The sequence below is a fragment of the Pelodiscus sinensis genome, chromosome 2 (genome assembly GCF_052426305.1).
Source record: "Pelodiscus sinensis isolate ZL-2025 chromosome 2, ASM5242630v1, whole genome shotgun sequence".
NCBI classification, from domain to species: Eukaryota; Metazoa; Chordata; order Testudines; family Trionychidae; genus Pelodiscus; species Pelodiscus sinensis.
The window spans coordinates 211,570,510-211,597,980 of record NC_143053.1 but is presented as its reverse complement, the minus strand read 5'-3'; the positions used below and the strand labels follow the sequence as shown (position 1 = coordinate 211,597,980).

The following is a 27,471-nucleotide window of genomic DNA, read 5'->3' as shown; positions in this document are numbered from 1 at the left end:
ATCATAAATGGCACTCCCATGAGTGGATCATAAATGGCACTCCCACGAGCAAGCAAGGACCCCAGCACCCTGATGGAACTGAATTAAAACAGGGCAGATGGTGTTGGTAGCAATTACTGCTCTTTACATGACTTTCACCAGGGGGAAAATGCTCTTAAAACTGATCCCCAGGGCATCAGTTAAATAGCAGCTTGTGGCTGCACTGGCTGATTTTGTGCTCTTTTTATTGCTACAACCTGCCTCGTTGCTGGCTTTCTGTCACCAAAAATCTTGAAGCCTTTTCAATTCGTATCATTTGATTTTATACCTCAACTAAATAATTTAATAAACCTGTTTTCCATGAATGAACAAGACAATGTTATCTATTGGGTAGACTCTGCCACTGTCCCACTGTGTGATTTAGGCCTTGTCTACACTTGCACGTTTTGTCGCAAAAAAACTTTTTTGCCGACAAAACCTGGAGAGCGTTCACATTGTGACATGAGAAAAATTGTGAGAAATGCCCAGTTTTGGTGACAAAAATCTTCCACCTCCAAAGGGACTTTTGACTCCCCCCTTTATTGGCGACAGTCATGAAGTGTGTACTACAGTAGCTTTTTTGGAAAGTTTATTGATTCCCACAATGCCTGATTAGCCACTCTGGCCAGCGCTTTGAACTCTCCAGCTCTAAAGCCACATAAACAGATAAACAGCAAAGAAGAGCTAGGCAGATGCAACAGAAAACACCAAGGGCATGCTAAAGCTTGTGGAGGACCAAAATGAGATGCTGAAATCAAGATGCAAAGTGAACAGAACCAAAGGCCTCCCTGTTAACACATACAGAACTCTTTTCACAGCAACTGTCCATTCACCCCCAGACATTAGCCTCCATGGCCACACATTCGAAATTCTTTATCCAGCAACCCTTGCTCTATATCCACATATTCATTTTTACAATCAGGTAATTTTTTTTCCTCATCACACTTCACTCGCTTTGAAAGCAGCTGTAACTTTGACAGCTGGACGTTAATACAGTTATGAGGTTTTCATTCTTTACCACTGAGCAGCCTGGTTGAAACACATCAATAAAGATCAGTGTGATACAGGTTTCCATGAGTTTATTTTTTGTGGCACAACCCACAGCAATAGCTCTAGCCCCCGTGGAAGCCTGAAATATCCCCTAGGTTTCATGGAACTGCCTTGCTCAGGATGAGTGGTAGGATGAGGCAGGGAAGCAATTCCAACACACAGAAATGTCAGCAATCCTCTTGAGCCAAGTGGTTCATCGGAGCCTCCCTGGTATTGATGGCTACTCTATGGGCTCCTCTGACAGTACCAGTGTGTAGCTGTTCCAACTGTGCATCCAGGCATTGTGTCTCAGTGCTTCCCCCTTCCTCTCACACATATTATATAAGCAACAGCATGTGTCCACAATCTTGGGGAGATGATCTTCCAAAAGAAACAGCCTGCTATAGTGGCACATCCCTTTTAATCTGCCAAACGCACACTCAACAACCATGCAGCATTGGCTGAGCCAGTTGTTAAATCACCACTTGTCCAGGTGCCCTGTGCAAGGCTTCCTGATCCAGGGCTGTAAGGGATAAGCTGGGTCAGCTAGGATCACTATGGGCATTTCCATATTCCGCACTATAATTTTCTGGTCTGGAAAGAAAGTCCCATCCTGCAACTTTTTGCACAGGCCACTGTTCCTGAAGATGTGTGCATCATGCACCTTTCCTGATCACCTCACATTTATGTCTGTGAAATGCCCATGGTGATCCAGAAGCATCTGAAGCACCATGGAGAAGTACCCCTTTCAATTGATGTACTCTGAGGCAAGGGGAGGTGGTGCTATAATGGGAATGTGTGTGCTGTCGGTTGCCTCACCACAGTTTGGAAAGCTCACGTCAGCAAAGCCAACCATTATGTCATCCACATTTCCCAGAGTCACAGTCCTACAGAATAAAATGTGATTTATTACCCAGTACACTTGCATAAATGCTGCCCCCAATGTTAGACTTCCCCACTCCAAACTGATTTGCAACTGAATGGTTACAATTGGGGTCACCAGCTTCCACAAAACAATGGCAACATACTTCTCTACTGAGAGAGCAGCTCTCATTCTAGTGTCCTTGTGCCACAATTCAGGGCCCAGATCAGCACACAGCTCCAGGAAGGTTGCTTTATGCATCTGAAAGTTCTATACCCACAGCACTTCATCCCCCACCTGCATGAGAATGTGATCCCACCACTCAGTTCTGGTTTCTCTAGCCCAAAAGCAATGCTCTGTGACAGCTGCTCTGTGACTGTCCAATGCAATGCCACTTCAGTGCTGTCCTTCTCACTCACATTGTCATTCACATCCAAGTCTTCATGTTCTGCTATTAATTGCATAAGTAACCTTGCTTCAATGTGTAGTGTCCTAAACACATTGAACACAACTTAGGAGAGAATTGTGGATCTGTGATTTCTCACAGCAGATGCTGAAGCTTGCAGCAAGTACTATCATTTAAGTGGCACAAAAGAAAGCCAGAAGCCTGGGGAGGGCTTGGAAACAAAGAAATGGCTGAGGGGACATTTTTATGTTCCCAAAATGCCTCCTGCTACATTGTGCATTCTCATGGTGCTTAGCGACTGCAGGTGATGCTAGGCATTGTGAGATGCTTACCCATGTTGCTTTGTTCTTTCTGTGGACAGGGGAGCTAACATTGTGGGCATGAAAAATTAACAGTGGATGGCAGAAAAATGGTTTGATGAGATTTCAGTTTTGGCAACTTTTGCATGTCGACAGCACTTTTCGTCAATCCTTTCGGGTGTGTATATACTGCACCTGTAGCTCAAAATAAGCTACGCAATTTGAGCTATGCAAATTCTGTAGCTTATTTTGAGTTAATTTTGAAATAATCCGCTATTCCAAAATGTCCTTTATTCCTTGTAGAATGAGGTTTACAGGCACGTTGGAATAGCAAGCCCATTATATTTTGAAATAATGGGCTTTCTCAAAAGATGCAGAATAGCTATTTTGGGATACTGGAAGTTTCCCGAAATAGATCCACAGTGTAGATGTAGCCTTCCAGTGTAGACATAGCCTTAGGGCAAGTCACTCATATGTTTCTCCTTCAACCCTTTCTTTGTTTTGTCTTTTAGACAGAAGAGGCCTTAGGGCAGACACTGTTTCATACCTCCTGTTTTGCAGTTACTTGCACAATAGGGTTCTGATTTCAGTTGGGGCCTCTAAGCACTAACATAATATACATAATAATATATCCATTAATTATGGTTAATGAAAGAGACAATAGCAGCTGTCCATCACACCAGGCAAAATGGAACTGCTATGTCTGTATTTTTAAATGAAATAGTTTTATCAGCTCTTTGAATGTTGTTTAGAATATATATAGCAGTGCAACCATAAGACTCAGAGTGAGGATTTTAGTACTTTTTTCAAAAAATATCTTTTGTATCAGTGGTTGGCGGGTAACAAATGAAATTTGCTTGCTAAAGTTAATTTGTTTTCTGTTACTGCTCAGCCACAGAGCTGTAGCAGATGAGACCATGAAAAGATACTTCTTTCTTTTGGTCAGCTATACACATGTACTAATAGACTATGGTCTTCATCCATTTTTGAAGAGGTAGCTGTGATATTTAATCACTGAAAGGCAATCATCCAAATTCTGGTGTGATTCACTGCTGTGGAATCCCATTATTATAAGTGGCCGCGCAACTGTTAGTGTAGACAGAATTTGCCCAAATGATTTCAACATTGCCAAACCAGCGATGGCCAAAATGATTTGTGTTGAAATGAAAATAGACACAAAACCATTGCTCAGAACTAAAAAGAATGATTTTTTTTTTGTTTTTATTGGTCTAAAAAAGGTTGTTTTCTCCTTCTTTTTTCCATTTACTTGGACCTTTGCACTTCCTGGTTCCAGGTGGGACTACTATTCCACAGGAAAGTCTGAACTTGTGATATTTTCAGATATCTCAGATATGCTGAGATCTAATCTCAAAGTCTGATCTTGTGAGAATTTCAGCTGAATTGTATGGACTCCTGTGATTTTCCTAAAGTTCATGTAACCTTCCGAACCCCACAATAAATCAAATATTGGCCAGAATGAAAAGGCCAAACAAATCCCAATTTGTTTTAACTGATTGAGTAGGTCCTGTGAAGTCAGGTTCCAATATTAAACTACCACCCTCTTTCCCCCTCTGTTTTTCCTTCGTTCTGCAGCTTGAACCTCTCTAGTCCAGCAACATCTGTGGCCGAGGAGGATTTTAATTAGCTGAATGTCCACTTATTATGGGTGTGGCCAAGTTTCCCACAGTCCCATAAAGTTTGTTTACAGCCACAGATCCTAGCTTTCAGTGTTCTATGCTGTTATTTAGCTCCAATGTGCCCCAAAATGTCTTCTAAGAGCCCAGTAAGCAATGAAAGTGTTGGTCATTGCTGTTAGATAATACTGACCTTCCATGGTTCAGCAAATTCTCTGGTTTGGCACTGGTCAGGTCCCAAGGGTAGCAGACTACAGAGGTTCAACCTAAAATTAAAAAATTAAGGCGTGAAAACACAACAGTGTTATGAAGACAGAAACAGCATTTGATGCAAAATATGTAACCTTTCAGCCACCAGTCACCTGGATGAAGCACTTAGGATAGGGAACTCCTCTTTAACTTACTCCTTTGGACCAAGATTCCTTGGGCCACCTTGTGTCCAGATGCTTCATGTGTAAGAGAAGAGCTCAATAAGTCTCTCCCCTGTTGACCTACCCAGCAACTGAGTACAACTGAAGTAACCAGATAGCAGACATTTGGAAACCTTTTCTGTAGAATTTGAAAGAGAAAATATGAAGAATTTATAAAACTTGTGCTCAGGCTTTGATAAAAAAAATCTCATTTCCAGATTCTCTAGACACACGCATTGTGCTTGGCACAAGTTTACAAGTATGTAATGACTCTGGTATTTGCCAACACAGACATTAAATGTCAAGTATTTAAGCCACTGCCAATAATTTGAGAGTAACTTGAGGATGAAAAGCACTATGAAATCTGTTATGTTGCAGTGACAAGCTCACCAACCTCCACTTAGCAACTATGACAATTATGTTTACTGTCCAGTAGCTGGAGGTGCTGAGTCACTGTTCATATATTTCCCCTTAAGGTTTTCCTTTCATTGGGAACAATTTTTCATAGAACAGTTTCCTTTAACTTATGTGTCAATGCCCCAAGGCCTTTTTACTCATCTAGATTTAAATTAATGACCTAATGGATGGCACCAGCAATTGAACCATCGCTCTCAAGAGCCAAGAATTGCATATTGAATTTGATTAATAGCGCTGGCTACTAATTTTCACTTTTAATTAGGTATGACACTATACTAGGAAGAGCATACTGAAGTGCAGGAAACAAATAGCATGCATTTATGGCAGCATTCTACTATATGACCCCTACTCTCTTTTATTTAGTTGGGCTGCTATAGGACATTCTTCCCCAACATCTTAGATTTTAAACAAATTAAAAAACCACCACTAACCTAAACATTTACCTGTTAAAGTTTAAGGATAATCTAATGTGAGTAAGCATTTTGCCGGACAAATGTTATTAATGGCATTGGATACTGTCCTTTATCTCTTTGATATATTTACAGGATGAGTGTTATGTGACAATTGCAAAGCACCACAGAAGGACCAATAAGAGGTAGTATTTTCCCTGAAACTATTCATAAGTCTGTTTCACAGTAGAGATTTTGCTGAGAATTCCTCCTTGCTTCTCTGTTGGTTGGCTTCTTTTTATGGCAGTAAAGAAACAGCATTCCATCTTTCAGTGAGGTTTTACTAGATGTTGACATCTACACACCAACTGAGCAAGCAGAAAGTAAACATAGTGAATAAAAGTTGGTTAGTAAAAGTTAGTAAATAAAAGAATTGTCCATCTTCATTACCTCCTCAGATTTTGGAAGATTGTGCTAATAGTGTTCACAAGATACTAGTGACACAAGAGGGAGTACTGTGTACACCTAAAAGGAGACATTTTGAAAAGCATGTTAAACTGAACTTCATTGGAAGTTTGGCATACAGATGCCTTCATGCCTTTGAAAAATCTTCTCTAAAATAGACATCTTTTTGTAGACAATAGATTACTGCAGATGAAAACAGTTGATTGTTTATGACAGGAATACATGGGCTGGCCATACAGCTGCCTCTTGGATATGTGCTTATTTTCATTTATGTCTGCTGATCATGATTCTATAATTTAGGTGAGTATTTTTTTAAAAAATTGGCTCACAATGTTTTCATGTGACATTGACAATTCTATCACCAATATTAGTGACTACTTTATCAAATAGTAGTTTTGTGCTACCTCATGCAACTATGAATAATCCACTTATCAAGTGGATTAGTTATATGAATATCCTAATGCTTCTCTACAAAAATGTGGTGCAGTAATAGACTCACATACAACAGTAAATGACTACTCAGACTGATATTAATATGGAACATTTTAATTTTATTGATTCATGGAAGAACTTAACAATGAAACATTTTCAACGGGATGTGCTTAATTAGCAGAATGTTATTAGTGAGCATTCCCTTAAAATATTTTCCTTAACTTCTGATGCTAAGGATGAGAAGCAATGGGATTAATTTGTAGCAAGAGAGAGACTTACGTTGGACATTACAAAAAACTTCATAACTGTCAGGGTAGTTAAGCACTGGAATAAATAGCCTTGGGAGGTTGTGGAATCTTCATCACTAGAGATATTTAAGAGCAGGTTAGACAAACATCTGTCAGGGATGATCTAGATGGTGCTTGGTCCTTTCATGAGTGTGGGAGACTGAATTCGATTACCTCTCGAGGACCCTTCCAGTTCTAGTCATCTAGGATTTTATTTCTCTCTATATAAAAAATTTTTCCTGTCAGGCACAAAAGCGGCCAGAGAGAAGGGGGTTGGTAAGCACAGCAAGTATGGGGCACAGCCCACTAGTGCTTCTATAACAGTATTTTGAATATTAGAATTCAGTCATCTACTCATATCAAGCAGTTCATACCTGCTATTTTCATGGCAGCCTCAGAGTCTTTTTTACCTTGTTTAGCCTACCTCCATGGTATTCACTAATATGAAAAAGGCAACTTCTTGAACATTGTGTGTGTGTATAGCTAACTATAGTTCATATTTTTATTAAAATATTGCTCTGTGGCCTTTCAGCTATAATATAATTTTATTTAATATTTCTTTCTACATGTATGCAGAAAATGGCAAGCCAATATTAATAAAAGAGGGCTTTACAGGTGTGTAGAATGAGATCAATAGATCCTTGACAAAAGTTATTTACTTAGCTAGAGTTTCATTTGAAAGTTAACAGAACTCTCTGATTCTTGTATAAAACAGTGGTTTTAAAACTCTGTTAGACATTTTAACCCACTTTAATTTATTCCATGAAAATTTAATCCCCTGCTGAATGGAGCTGGTGTGAACTTTCAAAAGTCATAATCCACTGAAGTGAAAAATCTTTAATGATGACATAGGCACCAGGCTTCAAGGGTTTAGTTTAAATTCTTTCTAAAAATGTAAAACAGAGGGCAAGAGTTAATGGGATATTTCATACAGTTACATTTCAATCCTCCTCCAAATCTGTTTAAATTCACTTGCACCTCCACCACTAGAACCATTGTGGCTGAATTTCCCACACTTCTAAAGCAAAAACTAAGAGCTGTAAAAATCACAATGTGAGGACCTACTCTGTGTATTATAACTCAGTTTTCTTTAGGTTTACAGACTACTATACTACACAGGAAGGCATACAATATCTTCTAAACAGAAAGAGAAATGACATGGTTTACAAGCCAAATGGCATCCATTCTGACATAATTATTTTATCATGCAAGAAAATGAAAACAAACTACACAACATCAGACACTTTTGTAGCTCTCCTGCTGCTGTGGGAGTTTTGCCCTTGAATTTAGTGGGCATGATTTGTCCCTTAAATTGAAAATTATTACCACTCTTTCTAAATTATTATATTATATGACATAATAGTCACTTGAGGCCAGATTTTAAAATGATCCTTAGGAACCTATTAATGGTGGGCATAACTATTTACATAATTATCAGCATTAGCGCTATATGTCAGATTTTTTTATTAAACACCTAAATTTTCTACAGACATGGAACAACATTTTTTTACAGAGAATCATAGAATCATAGGGCTAGAAAAAACCTTGGGAGATCATCAAGTCCAACCCTGTGCCCAAAGCAGGACCAATCCCAACTAAATCATCCCAGCCAGAGCTTTATCAAACTGGGACTTAAAAACCTCTAGGGATGGAGATTCCACCACCTTCCTAAGTAACCCATTCCAGTGTTTCACCAGCCTCCTTGTAAAACAGTTTTTCTTAATATCCAACCTCCCCCATGCAATCAAAAATCCATTTTCCCATAAAAATACAATTTTAATGGAAACTATTTTGACCAGTCCTGCCGAAGATATCTCTGACTATGACAGCAATGCTCAGACAGTATATTCACTAGTATGAATAAGTGTACATTTCCCATGTTCAGTAGTTAACAGGACATTCTTCAGCCTTAGGTCTGGGAGTATTTTCATTTTTTTATTATCTTTCATTACTGAAGTATATTTTTTTTCATGGCATAATATCCATTTTCCCCTCATTCCTGTATTTTCCTCTCATGGTCCATCAAGGCAGAGAAAAAAGCCCAGGTTCCCTTTCATAACCTTGTCTTTTCTAACCTCTAGATTATTTATTTAAGAACTATAAAACAACTTCTAGAGCCAGGCCCTCAACTGGTGTAAATGAAATGACGCCGTTAATTAATCCATAGGAGGATCCGGGCCTTAGATTTTGGACACCTTCTGCATCATAGAATCATAGAACACTAGAACTGGAAGGGACCTGAAGAGGTCATCAAGTTCAGCCCCCTGCCCTCGTGGCAGGACCAAGCAGCATCTAGATCCTCCCTGACAGATGTCTATCCAACCTGCTCTTAATTATCTCTAGTGTTGGAGATTGCACAACCTCCCTAGACAATTTATTCCAATGTTTAACCACCATCACAGTTAGGAAATTTTTCTTAATATCCAACCTAGACCTCTCTTGCTGCAATTTAAGCATCAGAGGCCAAGGAGAAATATTTTTCTCCCTCTTCCTTGTAACAACTTTTTAGATATTTGAAAATTGCTATCATGTCCCCTCTTAGTCTTCTCTTTTCCAACTAAACAAGCCCAGTTCTTTCAGTCTTCCTTCTTAGGTCAAGTTTTCTAGACCTTTAATTATTTTTGTTGCTCTTCTCTGGACTTTTTCCAATTTCTTCACATAAGAACGGCCATATTGGGTCAGACCAATGGTCCATCCAGCTCAGTATCCTGTCTTCTGACAGTGGCCAATACCAGATGCCCCACAGGGAGGGAACACAGCAAGTAATCCTCACGTGATCCCTCCTCTGTCACCCACCTCTTCAGAAACAGGCTAGAGACCCCATTTTTACCCAGTCTGACTAATAGCATCTTTGTTGAAATATGGTGGCCAAAACTAGACACAATATTACAACTGGGGTCTAATCAGTGCAGAGTAGAGTGGAAGAATTGCTTCTCGTGTCTTGCTCACAACACTCCTGTTAAAGCTTCCCAGAATCATGTTTGCTTTTTTCGCAACAGTGTCATATTGCTGACTCATATTTAGCTTGTGGTCTATTATGTCCCCTAGATCCATTTTTGCAGAACTCCTTCCTAGATAGTCGCTTCTAATTCTGTAAATGTGAAACTGATTGTTCCTTCCTAAGTGGAGTACTTTGCATTTGTCCTTATTAAACTTCATCTTATTTACTTCAGACCATTTCTCTAGTTTGTGCAGATTATTTTGAATTATGATCATTGTTTCTTGGGGATCATCTTGATCTGTATTGATATGAGCAGAAAAAGAGCATGTCCTTTGTTTTGTTTCCCAGGTCTTTGCAGTGATATTGACAGCAGAGGATATTCTAGTAGATTAGCTGATAATGTGCACTTAGAACTAGAACCCCAAAATGATGAAGCTAGCGAAGGGTATGTCTACACTACCCCACTAGTGCGAACTAGCGGGGTAATGTATGCATACCGAACGTGCAAATGAAGTCCGGGATTTGAATTTCCCGGGCTTTATTTGCATAAGCTGGCCGGCACCATTTTTAAATGCCGGCTTGTTCGAACCCCGTGCCGCGCGGCTACACGCGGCACGGGCTAGATAGTTCGGACTAGCAAGCCATTCCGAACTATCTGTACGCCTCGTTCGAACAAGCCGGCATTTTAAAATGGTGCCGGCCAGCTTATGCAAATAAAGCCCGGGAAATTCAAATCCCGGGCTTCATTTGCATGTTCGGTATGCATACATTACCCCGCTAGTTCGCACTAGTGGGGTAGTGTAGACATACCCTAAGTTACTCCTGAAATGTACCATTAAATTGAACCTGTTCTAGGCCACTGTACTTCGTGAAATCATCTTCCTTGTTTTTGGATAAATGATGTGCACAGTATCATGCAGCTATTTGACTGAATATGATCAGAAGATGGAAAATGGGATGCTCATATTTGTTGTCCCAGCTCATTTTTTCAGGACTGCGGGATATTTCAAAAAAGGGTGTTTTTTTTCTGAAAGAACCCTGTCTCAACTGCAGTTTCTTTTTCGAAAAACCCTGTTTTGAAAAAGCACTCTCATGCAATTATGCAAATGAAGAGTGAGATTTGTAAATCCGAACTTCATTTGCATTTTTGATCGGGCTCATTTACATTCTCTTTCGGAAGAGGAATGTAGTTTAGACATAGCCGCAGTCTCTGGCAGTTTATTCAGGGAACAGGAACCCATACACCCAACCACCTGCCCTCCACCAAATGCCTGTAGGCCTGTACAGGTTTACCCCTGTTCCCAAAATTTGCCCCTTCTGTGGTGTGAGGAAGACCCTGGCGCACATTTATCTTGAGTATGCCAGGTTACAGTCCCTCTTTCAGCTCCTTCAGAACCTCTTGTTAACGGTCTGGTTGCACTTCTCCCCTCACTTATTAATTTATGCATACTTCATCCATGGCCCCATAAAGTCACGGGACCTCCTCGTCAGCCTCCTCCTGCCTATGGCCAAGATGGCAGTTTACAAGATCAGGGAGCAAAGGCTGGCTTAAGGAGGTGTCTGTGATGGTGGGGCCTATTTTCACTCCTTTATCCATCCTCTCATCCGGGCAGACTTCCATTGGGCAGCATCTGCTACAACATATTCATATTAACATTAGTATCCAGCACTTTCTCTTATCCTGTAATATTATCGTATCCTGCTACCCACATAGCTCTAGTCTGAGCTACTAAGCTGATCAAAATACAACAGGGTCCTAAATCTTCAGATCTCCCCATCAACCAATGTTTATAGCTAGACATTGGATCGAGGTAAGAATTCTTAGTGTTTGTGTCTCATTATTAGTGTGCCATGAACATCTCTGTTGTGTTTACACTCCTCTACTAGGAAAGTATCTGAGGGATCTGGCCAACATGGAGTCAGAATTCTGTATTGCTGTACACAGTGAGTACGCAACCACTGAGCTGACAAATTCCTACTACCTCATGACAGCCAAAATTAACTTGGATTTTTTTGATTAGTTATTTACCTGAAGAGACACAGTTCTTACCTTGAGTATTAGATTGTTTGTTTACATTTCCATTCGCCCTCAAGTATCATACACTTAGAGGAATAAATACATCATTTCTAAATCAATACTGTAATTATATATAATGAACTGTATTAGATCTTCTGTGTAATGAAAGATTAAGAAATCAAGAGTCATTTTGTACTACTTGGATTTAAAAAAAAACTTATCTGATCTTAAGCATCCCAGTTTGGTCTATGGTAGGTAAGAGGTTCATGTGTATGAAGGAGTTCTTTAAATTGAACCCCAAAGGCTTTGAGATAAACGAGTTACTCCCTCTTACGGAGTCTGAAATGAGACAATAATACCTATGAAAAAAACAGCTAATGAAGTGAAGTGTCACTGTGAAAAGGTCTTCAGTCTCTAAAAGTATGAGACAAAGACTGGAGTATTCTAGTGAAACTGAGTGAAACTGGACATACAGATCAATTCCTTAGTCTTCGTATAGTCTGTTCAGTGAGAGCACTGTCCAATATTACAAAAAACATACTTAATAACAATTTGTCCTTATTATTAAGAGAGATCAGATGATAGTGTGATTTCTGATACCAAGAAGGTCAAGTGAAATATGAATCTTCAACACACAAAGCCTGAACCAATGCCCACTCATGAGTCAGTTACTCCAGTGGGCTTTGGATCAGGCCCAAAAGCTCTTTACTCTTTATTGTAGTTCCTCTCTGAGCACTACCTTCCACCACTGTAATTATTTAAAAATCTCAGGAAGCATGTTTTGTTGAAGAAAACAATCAGATCTTTACGTCATTAATGGCATGCACTGTAGTGGGTATACCTGTCAGCATTTCACACTTTACCTATTACTATTGGAATTAAGATTGCATGCAAAGCTCCCAATAAAAATTGGAGTTCCTTTGTGGGAGGCTCTGTATAAATCCATAGTAAGAGACAGTGCAAAGAGCGTGTTCTGACAGTGCAAAGAGCTTCTGCTGATAGAAATTGAAACTGTAGTAAAGATTTTGGAAATACAACCCAAATAAATCTTGACACTTACTATCCATAGTCACATTTACAGTGACTTTATGTAGGCCCAATGCTATTTGTGATAAATGCTACAAATCCCCCATCTTGCAAAAATTTACACAAATAGCTTTCCTAGTGAGTGGAGTCCCACTGAACTATACTGCAGTGTGGCAGACAATTCAGTGCAGAATTAATCAAGACTTAAATGGTGCCTGTTAAATATTCAGGGAGATAATGGTGAAGAAAAAGCAACATGAATGTTATACCGTGTATTTCTGAATGTGTATACACATGCTTTAGGGATGAAGAAATATTCACAACAAATTTAAACGTTTAATATTTTCTGAATTTCATTGAGGATTGGAAATTGCTCCTATTTTCATGATATTTAGTGCTAACATGGGACCGTTGTCAAGGGCAATAGTTTTCACTCACAAATAAGCAAAATATCATGAGTTTTCATGTTTTCTAATAATTATATTTTAGTTTTTGAGGTGGCTGGTTGATCACAAAATCATAGACTTTTTTTGTGAAAGAAATCCTGCTTTTCTACGTGGTTGTATTAGCTACACTATGAACTATACAGCATGCACATTTGGGTGGCAGGGGATATATATAGTTACAACAGAACAGAGTAGCAGTATATGAAAAAAGCTCTAGGGTTGAGAACAAGAAAATACTATAATTTTGTAAATAATACTAAGATGAGCAATGAATTGTAAGCCTGTATTGATAGCTCTTTCAGGTGGTCTGGTACTGTTTAGTTGGACTCTACTCAGATGCCTGACTAGGGAGGGCAGAAGCATGTCTTTAATCATGAAAGCAGCTAGTTACCCAAATAGAAAATCACAAACAGAGGTCTCGGGGCCAACTGCATGACTAGAAGCCCTTAAACTATTACAAAATCAATGAGAGTAACAATCAATTGTGTTAGTTAGGTCAGATATGAAACAATGTGTCTTGCTTGGACTCTGAAGCTTCCATTTAAACTTGAGATATACTAGCTTTTAAAACACTCATGATTTGTAGCTCACAGCAAGTATTTCTGAAATATCCACTTCTTCTCTGGGGTGTTTGGTTTGATGTAGTCTTAAAAAAAAGAGCTTTTCTTTAAAATGAGCTTTATGGTGTTACATCCTGTTATGTGGGAATTTACTATTTAATCCTATGAAATGTAACTTACTGGAACACAGATGTTCCCCCCCCCCCCAAAAAAAAGGTAGAGAAGAAAAAGAAAAAGCAAGCTGTGAGGAGAGTAAAATATAAAAATAAACAATTTATTTCCTACCTTCAGATTGCAGGTATGCTAAATCTGTTAGTTAACTTCTTAGATTCATGCTAGACTGGCACATTTCTCCTGTTTTGCGCTCAATCCCCATAAGCCTCTGTAAATTTATGGTCTCTCTCTCCTCATGATATCTTCATTGCTGCTTCATTAACCAGTGCTCCATCAGAGCATTTCATTACAGCCTCTCTCCTTGCTCACTGTGTTGATACTAAGACACAGATACAAACTACCTATGAAATGTGAGGCAGTTTTTACGCTTCCTGCCATTCAAAAGATGGAAAAATCTTCTAATGGCAAAATCCCAAATGAAGAATAAATTCTATTTATTTCTTCTCTCCACACCCCATCCTCACCCCAACCTGAAAGGCGGTAGGGCTATTCTGTTAGTGCTCTGACTTAATTTTATTTAAATGGCTGTCATCATACCTTGCATCTGTTCAAGATGTTCAGTAATCCCTATGATAACTTTCATGTAGCATGCCTGGGAAGAGGCACAACTACTCTGGAAAGAGAAGGCTACTCAGCAACACAGTTCAATTCCATGTTCTTCAGGGCATGGAAGTATCTTTATTATATTTGCTGTTTTCTTTACACATCTCTTTAAATTTCACAAGCAAGGATGCTTCACGCTATACGTGTTTTCTTATTTCCTTTGAGTTTCAGGGAGCCAAGATATGTGCAATTCATTTTGATTAAGGGAGGAGGCATTTATAAAAGCAAACAGGATAATGGGATGACTCTACATGTTGAACTATCAGCCAGAGCTACTGTAATATTTGTAGTCAGGCAAAGAAATTAAGATCAGTGATGGTCCCCCTACAAACCCAGACTCTTCCGCTGACCCTCCAGAAACTATGATTGTGCATGCTTTATTTTTAAAGCTAGATTGGAAAAAATGAACAAGGTCTTTTTGGTTTGGTGCCTAGCATTTTTAGGTTCCTTGGAGTTTCAGAGCATGGTTTTCATGAATTTATAAAACTTTGACTTGTACTTTTGGACTGTCATTCATTAGATAGTCTCACTTTTGTATTCACACTCTGAAGTAATCTTCACTTTAAGAGTCAAATGCTCCCTTAGATTTCTACGCTATAGAATTAGGTCTCGGGCTGCACGGTGACGCCGAGATATCAGGCATCCCCTCTGCATATAGGTGGGTGGGAAATGGACTGCCCCTTGGCACTGCCCCTCCTCAAGATGATGGGTGGCACGACTATAGTGCTTACTTCAGGAGCATCAGTTCTGCTGGCTACTGAACCAGCACAATGTGCTCCTTCACTGTAGAAGCAGGTGGACCAGGAAGGGGGTGTAACTGCTCAAGTCAGTCCAGGGGTGTCATAGCAATGTGTTGCTAGCCATGACCAGCCCTTTATTATTTTCTGTTATTTGAACTGTAGTATGGCCTAGAGGTCCCAAATGGTGAGTTTTAAGGCCAGAAGGGAACACCAGATCATCTAGTCTGTCCTTCTGTCTATCACAGGCCACCAACTATGTGCTAAACCCAACGGCCTAAATTAGACCAAAGCATTATAGTCTACAAGAGACCAGACAGTTATGTGCAACACGCAGAGAATAGAAGAGACCCAGGCACACCAGAGCTTGAGACCCTGCAGTAGCAGGAAAATGATTAAGTGAGATGCACTTAGATAATCCTGGCAAGTGACCTCCACCCACACACTGGTGAGAAAGGCAACCTTGCCCCTCCCCCAGCCTTATAAAACCATTGCCAATCTGAAATGTGGGAACAGTTCCTTCCTGACCCCACATACTGAGATCAGTTAGAACCTGCACTTGTGAGCAAGATGTAGCCAGCCATGCGTCTGAGAGAGAAAATGCTCAGTAGCACCTCAGAGCACTGGGCCTCGCAGTCCAATGTCCCCTCCCAAGCCATGGCTATCCCTAAGGCTTCAGAGGAAGGTGATAAAGGATGTGTGTGAAGGAAGATCCATTCTTAACCTGTGAAGATTGATGGTTGAAAACCTGAAGTGTGAGCTTTAGGAACACAAGACATAAATCAGGAGCTCCAGGCTCCCAACCCAGCATCAGGATCAGAGACCCCAATTGTGCTAAGTATTGTATAAACACACACGGATTGTTCGGACAAGGGGGATTTGCAGTGGTAGAACTGCACAGATACAGGTGTACACTGACACTCTGGTGCGGGGGAGAGGAGTTTGCAGCAGCATAGATACATTTTTATTACTTCTTCAGTGCAAAAACCACCCTGTGAGAGCCATGGCAATCTCCTTCTCAATGAGCATATAAATCCATTTGAACCAAGACATGATCAATGAATGTGACAAGCCAAAGGGAAGAGTGAGGGAGGAAGGGAGCATGCAGATATTGCAAATAAGATCACATGGTTGCACATACTTGCTACTGCACACGCTTGCTATTGCACAATTTGGTTCTGATGGTTCCATGGCATTTTAGTTTTGTTTTTAAATCAGAAAAATCAGCTATTTCCAACTGGCACACAAAAGCAACCATTGGTTGGTGGACTGCTTGCAGACTGCACTGTAGAAGTAGGTTTGGAGCTGGGATTTGAAAGAGCCTTATGGATTAATTCAGAAGGGTATTATATCTGTTAAAGAGAAATAGATTATGACCTCTTGGAAAGACAAACACAAATGATCTTTCTGATCTGTTTGAGTATATGTACTTCAGCTTACTTTTAAAACTAATTTTAATTCTGAACTCCAATCTCTTTGGCCTCAGATGGGAAAAGTGGGTTTTTAGGTACCTATCTCAATCTGGCTTCTTTTTTTGTTTATTTCAGGTTACGTGTGCAAATTTAACAAATGGCGGCAAATCAGAACTTCTAAAATCAGGCAGCTCCAAATCCACACTAAAGCACATATGGACAGAAAGCAGCAAAGACTTGTCTATCAGCCGACTACTATCACAGACTTTTCGTGGCAAAGAAAATGATACAGATTTGGACCTGCGATACGATGCCCCAGAAACGTATTCTGAGCAAGATCTCTGGGACTGGCTGAGGAACTCCACAGACCTTCAAGAGCCTCGACCCAGAGCAAAGAGACGGCCGATTGTCAAGACTGGGAAATTTAAGAAAATGTTTGGCTGGGGCGACTTTCATTCCAACATCAAAACTGTGAAATTAAACCTATTAATAACTGGGAAAATTGTTGATCATGGCAATGGGACGTTTAGCGTTTATTTCAGGCATAATTCCACTGGCCAAGGGAATGTATCTGTGAGCTTGGTGCCCCCTACCAAAATAGTGGAATTTGACTTGGCACAACAAACAGTGATTGATGCCAAAGATTCCAAATCCTTTAACTGTCGTATCGAGTATGAAAAGGTTGACAAGGCTACCAAGAACACACTCTGCAACTATGACCCTTCAAAAACATGTTATCAGGAGCAGACCCAAAGTCATGTGTCATGGCTCTGCTCCAAGCCCTTTAAAGTAATCTGTATTTACATTTCCTTTTATAGTACAGATTATAAACTAGTACAGAAGGTGTGCCCTGATTACAACTACCACAGTGACACACCCTACTTCCCTTCAGGTTGAGAATGAACCTGAGGAACCAGACTGAAGCCTGAGGAATAAAAGAGGTCATATGACAGGGCTGTTACCTCAAAGAAGAAGGCCACACCTATTGCCTGGAATGTGTCTACACTCTGCTGCTGCTGTCAAATGGCTGCAAATATGTTAGTGGAAAACAATCTAATGTGATTTCTGCCCAGTCAGCTCCATGTATCAGTCTAGTTGTAAATCACTATGGATTCAAAATAAAACCATACAGACATGCACTCTTTTCAGCTCACATCTATTGAGATTCCTGTTAAGAGGGCTTTCATTGTCTCATACATAATGTTTCAGGATAACCTATCATCAAGCCAAAAGGATTAACTACACAGAGAATGGTTTCTAACACAAACTGTTATGGAAATCTCCTTTAAAGTCTTGAATACATGCCAATCAATAATCCCCACTCATGCATTTTACTGCTTAGACTAGCTGTACTGGTAATTAATACTATAGGAGTAAATGCTTGTTAAAATGGGAAAAATGTGTGTCTAGAGTTCAGTATTCCTTATTATATGAACACAGCAAAGCATAGTGACTTTTTTCCAGCATATAGTAGGCACATTCAAGGTGACATTAGGTGGCTCTTTTTCTGTGGAGGGAGCCTATTACTCGTAAAGATGAGCAGACATTTGGAATTTACATGTGGGCAGACTTTATGGTTTCAATATTTCTCCACCGAACATTTAAATTAGCAGAGTTGAGACCAGCTGAGCTACTTAAAAACTCTTCAACTCTTCTCCAAGAAGGAAAATGCCTGATACACAACATGTAAGTTGTAAGTGGCTGTCCTATCTATATTACAAATATTGTAACAAATTCAATATCCTAGTCTTCATTTGTATGAATGGTTTGTATTGTACATAGTTTAACCAGTGTTATTTGAGCTGCTTATTAATATTAACTTGTAATCGTCTCTCTGCTTGTTATTGGTTAAAAACAATCAAGGAAATGGGGAACCCATTTTATCAATGTAGCTGTAAACTCCATTAAAGAGACAGATTTATGTACAAAGCATTTATTCAGTAAAGTATCGTTGAGAGCTATACATATACAACATTACAGTCTGTCTGTATTTAGATATTTTATTTCCAGACAAAAAATGAACTGTACATAAAAATAAAATACTTAAAGTTGAGTTTCAGTATGTACTGTGCAGATGGTGGTTTAAATGGTCTCACAAAAAGACTATACTCAAACTCCATCATGGTTTTCAATCTTGTGTCTTCAAATTTGTGCAGAATTATCCCAAGCTATCACATGCAGGTAGTTCTCAATGCTGTCACAGGACATTGTTGACTTCAATGAGAGTAGTCCAGAACAGTTTGCAGGAGCAGGGCCTAAATTATGAGTCATAAATGAAAGTGATTTATTAATTTAAAAGTGGGAAAAGCTGTTCTCTCTGTGTGTGCACCAGTCTGCCTTTGCCTTAATTCTAGCTTAGTGGAGGCACAGACCTCTTTGTATGTAGTGGAAGAGTTTAATTCCTGTATCAAGAAAGCAGTTGATTGTGCTTCATTTTTGTATATAGTGGCACACTTTGCCCTCAGCTTCTAGCTATCCAGTCACAATAACTTCACTGATATGTTTACACCTAATTGAAGTCTGAATTGAAAGGATCTCAGCATTCCCTCTTGTTTCTCTTAGGGTTACTATTTGTGCCCATGCACACACATGAATTATATCCTTCACTCGTAGATGGCTGCCAAACCTGTGCTGAGAAAAGTCAATGCAGGAAACAAAGAGAAGCCTTTTCAAAACCCAAACATGCACTTCTCTAATGCTCCAGAGAGTCAAAGGTCCAAGCAATGAGAAATCAGAGACCACTTCCTATCCCATGTTGCACTGCATGGGAATTAAATCAACTTCCTAGCTGACTCTTTTGCCACCTTAACCCTCTTGCTAAAGAATAGAATTAAAGTGAAACAAATGAATAAAACTAATGACAACTGTTTCTGCCATTGACTAAAAGTGAAGGAGAAACTTCTACAGTATCAACTGTCGAACTCCTTGGAAACAATATGATAATGGAAATTTTTCCTTCATAATAAGAGACACTTCTAAGGACAATCTGATTACCTTGGATCAGCAAAGTCTGCACAGTTTTGGAGAAAGAGATGGTCCAAGCCATAACGTTTCTGACTAACATTTCCACAAAGACCAGGAATACACAGAGCCAGGATTTTGCTTCTGCTCCACCTCTGCTAGAAATTGTGAATAGACTGCTAGTGATTCATGATTTGTGCTGTGTGAAGAGTATCTGTTCTGCATATTATGATATATAAAGTTGAAGTACTCCACTCTAAGGATGGGCTCCATGTTGAAGTCAGTGGGGCCAGGATTTCACATTAGGAGCGTGTAAAATACCAAGTATTAAACATTATTAGTAACCATTATTAAGATAAATAAGCATTTATACAGGGAATGAGTCTTCACTGACATGCACTTTGTGTAGTCATTTATATTTGTAAAAGTAGGTGTAAATCTCTATCTCTGGTAGTAATTTATATCTGTTTTGTACGTCTACTCAGTCATAATTTTCAGTTTTTCCCTAGTCTTAAAAAAATCCAAAATTTTCCAACTTATACACTATATATATGCTTGCTTACTATATACCATCACTACAACCACTACCAATGTAAAAACCAACCAACCAACAGATGGGGAGTCAGCTCATTTTAATGATGGAATCTTTATCCTTTTGCTATTTCTGTCACTCTCATTAATACTTTTTTCCTTAATAGTTTTCCTTTGAATTGACTGTGGTTTTTCATGAACATACTCGACTTTGGAATAGGATGAATCCTTTTTGTTGATCTGGATGTGAATTAGTGCTGTAAATAGGAATTATAATACGCTGCCTAGTTTTTTTTCCATAAGAAGTTCTTGGGGAAATACTGTATGTGAGGTAAACTTGCTGAAACATGGTTTTAGTTTTCCCATGTAAAAATTGACTCTAATGAATGTAAATACATAGTGCCCTGGCTCTGTTAAACATTTTACTTCTGGGTAATTGGGTCTGTGAGTCAGCAGTGATAAAGTAGGCCAGGCAATTTTGGATCACTAATCTGGGGCATTAGAAAGATTTGGAATGTTCCACATTTTCTTTCTGAAGATACATATTTAGTAATTGAGAGTGTTGATCTTTGGTTTTGAACAATCTCCCAGGCTATGGAGTATTTTCTTTTCTTTTGTTTTATTTTAATTTTTCAGAATTGTCTCATGCTTTTATCATTATTTTACTCTGTATGCAAGAGATAGTTTGATTATGGGTCGCCAAAATACTTGCTACTGACCAACCATTACTGAAAATTGATTAAAATGGCACAAGAATGCATGGTACGATTCACAGTATGTGTGTATGATACTCAGCATCTTCATATGTAAAAAAAGTCCAAGATGGTGACACAGTGATTGCACTAAAGCAGACATTAACATAGTCAGCTATGAGCTGACTTTGATGCCATGATACTAGTAGCATTGATGACACTGGAATGAAGAGTGGAAATATGAATAAAAAAACCAGGGATACACAGAAGCTGGGCTGGCTTGACTTTCTAGTGCTGGAGCACAGTGCTAAACTTTTAAGAAAAGTGGGAACATCTTCAGTTTATGTAATGACAGTTGATATTTTTGTCAATCTATATCAGAGTCAGAATATCCCTCAGCATCTTGCCTCATGGAGATTTCACTTCTATTGTTGTAATATAGCCTGGCCTTCTCACAGATCGTAAGCAAATTAGCAATTCCATAAGAAAAGCAGCTCTTTGGTTAAAATGTGTGATACTCCCAACTAGTGGAATTCAGTGAGAAATGGCAAACACTTCATTCATGGTAGAGTTGAATGAAAGTCCCAAAATGTTTCAGTTCATACCACTATGCAGGTATAAAAATGTTTGCTCATTTAAAACAAAGTTTTCACTCTAGGAAAGTTATAGTGTAATTGAATGGCTGAATCCTCACACATTCTCAGTCAGAATTCTATACCATCATTTGGAATCCTCTAGTCTCCTAAACTGCTGTAAAACAATCTGTTAGATGACTGCACAGGCAAACATGCATTGCAATGAATCTTTTGCTCTGAGTTGGACAGCCACCAGAAATGGAAAACCTCCAGCTGCCCCTTTACCATTTCATCCAAAGGACAGTGGTCACCAGATAATATTGAATTGCAGTGTCAGCACTGCATGTTCCGTCCATGCCCTTCTAGATTGCACTAAATTTGAAAGGAATGTTCCATCCTTATTGCAAGGTATATGATAGTGTATTTAATGTTAAAATGGATTTCAGGTCAAATAAGATGCAGAGAAAAAGTTTCTATAGCTCACTAATATGATCATGTCTAAACATGGATGTGTCAAGGGACCAAGACTCTCACTGAGTTTTATGGGAATTAAATTGGGCTCCCAAATCTACTGTATGTAAATAAGAAACATGGAGTGCAATTATATCTCACACAAAGGGTACATCTACACTGTACTATAGGTCAAAGTAAGATAAGCAAATTATGTATCTTATTTCAATGTTATTTTGAAATAGCTTATTTTGAAATTTGGCACTGTCTACACAGCACTTTGAAATAAATTGCTATTCCAAAATGTCCCTTACTCCTTGTGGAACGAGGCTTATAGGGACATTGGAATGGTGAGCCCATTGTATATCGAAATAACAGGTGCGTTCAAAAGACACAGAATAGCTATTTCAGGATATTTTTGTGACTCAGAACAGTTCCAGCAATCTTTTGAATGTACTGCCATTAAGTGCCACTTCCATATCCAAAAACTTTCAGATACAAGAAGAAAGTAAATACATGAAGGTATCATACTATTGGCTAAGACAAAGCAACAGCAATTTTAAACCAGTCACTTTTCTTGCCAAAAACACACAAATGGATTTATTTTCATTTATTCATGTCTACAGTGAAGTTTAACACCTATCTTTTTTGTTGCTTGTTAAATGAACACTTGTTAAAATTCAAAAGCCACATTTCTAAGGAGCGAATAAATTCCCAGAACTGTGGAAATGTTGTGTTCACTTGGGTATTATGTACCTGAAAGCATCTGCTGATAAGTAGAACACAGTTTCTCCAAAAGGATAACTGCTTCCTCTGAGCTAAATAAAATCTTTTCATTATTTTCTGCTTTTCTTGTTAATTGACTAAAATGTTATCATTACCCAAACTTACAAATAGATCACCTGTTATGTAAAATTCTTTTTCTCCTCATTAAAATGTTAACATTTCTCTTCAACTTGTTTATTTCACTTGTGCTGTACAGCCGGCAGATCTCTAGTTCAACTTAGACTGATGTCAGAGACGTGAAATAAGTGACACCAAATCATTTATCTTAGTCATTCAGAAGAATAAAGATATATTTTATTAAAAAATCGCAGATACTTGTGATTGCTTTGGAGCGAGATAAGACCAGCTGCTCCCTGCAACTCTAGTCTTAATTAACAAACAGGAAAAAAAATCTATGGGATGATTAAGCAAAGTTAAAGAAGTGAGACAAACTGACAAAAGCCAAGGCAATTACAAGTTAAACCCAACTCTCTATTCTACATTCATCTCCATTGTGCATGGGCATTGCAGTACAGATGGCCTGAAACATTACATCAGTGTGAATCATAACCCTTCTTTTACTTCTGTTGGGTGTTTGATAGTAGAATCAATTTAGTTCCTTGGCAGGTTTTAGGAAGAAGGACTACACTGGGATTATACATCTCTTGCACCAAGTGGCATGGAGTTTTGTTGGAGCTTGTGTGAGATATTGCGCAAAGCTGCCATGAATGGTGCATCTCTTCATCTGACTTATTTGGTTCTTTGTAAAAGACTCATCCACTTCCACTTTTTGGTGGAGAAGGCATTTGAAACAATAAAGGAGAAACTATACATAATACTTACCATGAGAGTTGTGAAGCTTATTTAAAATAATGTAAAGCATTTTGAGCTATTTAATTAGTAACTGGGAAAGGTGGTATGGGGTGAAGTTGGAAGATCTACTGCTCAGTGGTGTGGTATATGGTTAATACAACATTACTAACCATAATTGTAAATACTAAAAGTAGAGAGAGGAACTGGGGCAAGCTGGAAGATCCGCAGAACATCCCATCCTATTCCTGCAGAGGTGAAGGGCTATGGAGATTCCAGGAGGCCTGGTAGGGAAGAGGTTTCCCTTCCCTTCCAGTGTCCTCAGTACATAGCCTTATATTCAAGCTGTGTACTCACGAGTAAGATTTGAGCCTCGGAGTGTGCCTAGACTACATCCCTTTTTCAACAGAGGGATGTAAATTAGACACTTCGAAATTGCAAATGAAGCCGGGATTTGAATTTCCCGCACTTCATGTGCATAATCGCATCATGGCGCTCTTTAAAAAAGCGCTATTTCGAAAGTGAAACCGCAGTCTAGATGTGGTTCTTTCAAAAATAGAAGCCTTTTTCGAAAAACGGATCTTTCAAAAAAGGCTTCTATTTTTGAAAGAATCGTATCTGGACTGCGGTTTTACTTTCGAAATAGCGCTTTTTTAAAGAGTGCCATGATGCAATTTTGCAAATGAAGTGTGGGAAATTCAAATCCCGGCTTCATTTGCAGTTTTGAAGTGTCTAATTTACATCCCTCTGTCTAAAAAGGGATGTAGTCTTGACACACCCTCACACTCATGGTCTGCCTACTGTAGGCAAAACAGGTCAAGAGAGACAGATACGTTGGTTCATATTAAATGTCACATTTCCTCATCTTTGTCATATATTTAACCCTAACCCCTTTCCCCCCCATTGGTGGGCCTGGGAACAGCAGAACCATTACACCAAACAAAGCAAACACACAAAAATTAAATCTTAATTGTAACCTCATCTCAAGGTTAGGTTAGGTTAATCGATGCCACCTGAGCCAGAGAGAACAAAGGTGATATCAACAATCACTGTGTAACTAAATGTATTTACTTTGGGCCATCTCTCTATAACACTTTATTTCAATAACCCCATTGATATAAATGGAACTACTTTTTTACCCAGCATGCATACGTGTATCATCAAAGTCTATTCATTTGAGAAAACTCAAAACATGATGTAGTGGTATTTTTGTAGTTATTAAATGTACTAGCTGCTACTGCTTTAATCAATGACCTTATAGATAGAAAGTTCATTTCTCTACCAAAGCAAGAAACTGTTTTCTACAAGCCATTTTTTTGATGTTTTTGTCCAGTCTCATTCTAATGGTCCCAAGAATGTGGACTTCTACCTTTTTCCTAAAGGAGACTATACCACTATCAGCTGCTTGTCAGAACACTTTTCCTCATGTTAAAAAATGTTCCCTGGTCCAGTTTCATTCTTTTAGTTCAGGTTAGACCACATGAGTCGCACTAAGTTGTCATTGTTTGAAGGGTTTAAACATTCATAGATGTATTATGTCTGTTCTTAAATTATTTAACCAAATTATCTGTATTTCTACCTTTCCTCCATCAACTGCTTCCACTGCCCAGATCATGTTTGTGGGACCTCTTTTAATTTCTCCTTGTTTGTCAACATCTTTCTGGTAAAGAGAAGCCTGCAAATGAATGCAGCATTCCAGGCACAGTCCTGCCAAAGCTGAGTAGGACTATTATCTTCTTTCCCAGTGATTAAATGCCTTTGTGTGTGTGTAGCCCCAAATCATATTGAAAGCTCATCTCACATTGGTTTTTCACACTAACTTAACAGGGGGTTTCCTTGTTACCCAGCTTTTCCCCTCTTATTCAGCATCCATGTTATATTTCCTCATGTGCATTAGCAGGCAGCTCCCTAGCTTGTTATTTCCTGCAGCTCTTTCTCCTTAGTGTCCCCTTTCTATTATACATCTATGCTCATTGCTATGTCAGACTTCCTCTTTATATAATGTCACCTGTGAACATCATTACTATGCTTAGTCCCACCACTTCCAAATAGTTAATTAAAATATTTTAAAAGACCAATCCCTGCAATGATTGCTTGTTGTAGCCCATTGGCCCCTCACCATACCTTGACACATTGCTGTTTATCATTATCCTTCATTTAGGATTATAGAGCCATTTTAAGTCCACATGATAGTGTTTTAACCTAGGTCAATTAGGATTACTTTTGAGTTTCAGAGACACGCTATCAACTGTTTTACTAAAATCCATCTAATAGGATGAATGCATCAAATACATATGCTTATTCCTCATCTGGGAATTTAAGTGTAATGTAAAATAAGAGGTGAGGTTTTAATTACAGCAGGGAAAAGAGTGACAGAAAGATTAAAAGGTCAAACTTTCAAAGATATTTAGGTGCCTAAAAATATAGCTATAAAGCACCTGAGTGATTTGCTTTACCAAAGCAAATCAAGACAGAGCTGGGAAGAGGACACAGAAATTCCAATTGCTGCTCCACTGTTAATCATTAGATGCATCTTTCTTTTGCTTTACCAGTATTCCTTGATTCCTACCTGTCCTCCACTTCTGGGAAAGGAAAACATAACAGAAAGTTATAACACAAGGTTTCAATACCCAGCTTGAGATTTCTTTTTGTCTTCCACTTCCTGTCCTAAAAGAAAATGCTCTCCAAGTGTTTTTCTTGTACCTTACTCTTATGTGGTTCAAAATATCTGGTGGCAAGTTGCCAGTTGAAGATAATTAGTTTCCACTTATCACCAATTATCTTTTCACATATCTCATTTACCAATTTCTGGAACTTTTCATTGATCCATCTAGCAAATCCTAAACTTTCTCTCCCTTGCAGAAAATGGGGACATAGCCATTCCACTAACCTTTCACCTGCCAGCATTGGTTATGTTCCATCTGTTATCACTGTGGGACATATTACCGTAAATGCACAGGCTGTCTGTTGTGCTTCTTCATTTAGCTCAATAGGTTCCTGATTCAGGGCACATTCACCTCATTGTAATGTGCCAGCTGAGCAAATCTGCTATAGAAATCACTGATGGAGAACACATATGAAACACCAAATGCAAATGCTAGTGTTTGCTTCCTTTATAAATTTTAGCATACTGGTTGTGGTACCTACCTAACATGCAGGAGACCATATTTCAACTCCCTGCTCTGTCTCATGAGGCAAAGGGTTTTGAACAAGGGTCTCCTGTCTCTCAAAGAAATGCCCTAGCCACTGAACTATGGGGTAGGAAGGAGGGCTTTATTAATCTCTCCTGGTGAAGCTATCCTACTATGTATTGCAAATTAAATATTAATTGGGCAAGAATGATAATGACTATATACTCCAGTAGTTTTAGTACTCACCTGAGAGATAGGAAACTATTCTTCAATGCCCTTTTTTCATCAGGCAGAGTGGATAAGCAATCTGTGCTTTACCACACTCTTGGTGAGTGGCTCAAACCAGTGGGATCATGAGTTATAACAGCAACCCTGCATTTTGTCCCTTCTCCCTCCTTTGTGGATTCTGGCTCGAATAGCTGTGAGTGACAGCCTTAGAATCCAAGTCCCCAACTTGGGCTCTCTTCTCTGCCTTCTATGCAATCAGAAACTGTATTTGATTGGCAAGATTTAAATTCAAGTCTCTAAATACGACTTATTGCTAGTATTGTAACAGTGTTTGATTTCTTTTTTATTTTTGGTTTCCAAAACTGCATCCACATTCCCTCCCTTTTCCAAATCTACAAAATCCCTTTTCCAAATCTACAACATCAGCTCTTCCCAGTCTGTAACAATCCTATAAATCAGTTTAAGCCTGCACAGGTGGAGGCTTAATGGTGCTACAATTACTAAACTGGCATTTTTACAGTGACACTTTTTAGACCACAATCACACAGTTTAAGGAGATGACTATACAGGGACTAAATAGAACATCAATTGCTGAATAAAAGTGAGAACTATCACGTATGAAGAGAAGCTGCAATTTTTATCTTTTGTCTGGCTTCAGGAAAGGAAAGACAAAATCTGAGATTTTTGAGTGTAAATTTGAGGCAGGAAAGTCTGTTGGCAGGAACTAGTTAGTACTACTAAGGGCCCAATTCTGTGCCACAATA

The 27,471-nt window shown here is 38.9% G+C and overlaps 1 protein-coding gene across 3 annotated transcripts in view; it reads left to right on the top strand.

The window, feature by feature from the left end:
• NXPH1 (neurexophilin 1) overlaps positions 1 to 23,352 on the top strand; it is a 210,684-nt gene extending 187,332 nt beyond the window's left edge. For all 3 annotated transcript variants that reach the window (XM_075922313.2, XM_075922312.2, XM_089776686.1), the window contains one exon: positions 16,700 to 23,352. In XM_075922313.2, the coding sequence (XP_075778428.1) occupies positions 16,700 to 17,461 (762 nt within the window). In that variant the 3' untranslated portion in view covers positions 17,462 to 23,352. The remainder of the gene's footprint in view (positions 1 to 16,699) is intronic.
• The last annotated feature ends 4,119 nt before the right edge of the window (positions 23,353 to 27,471 follow it).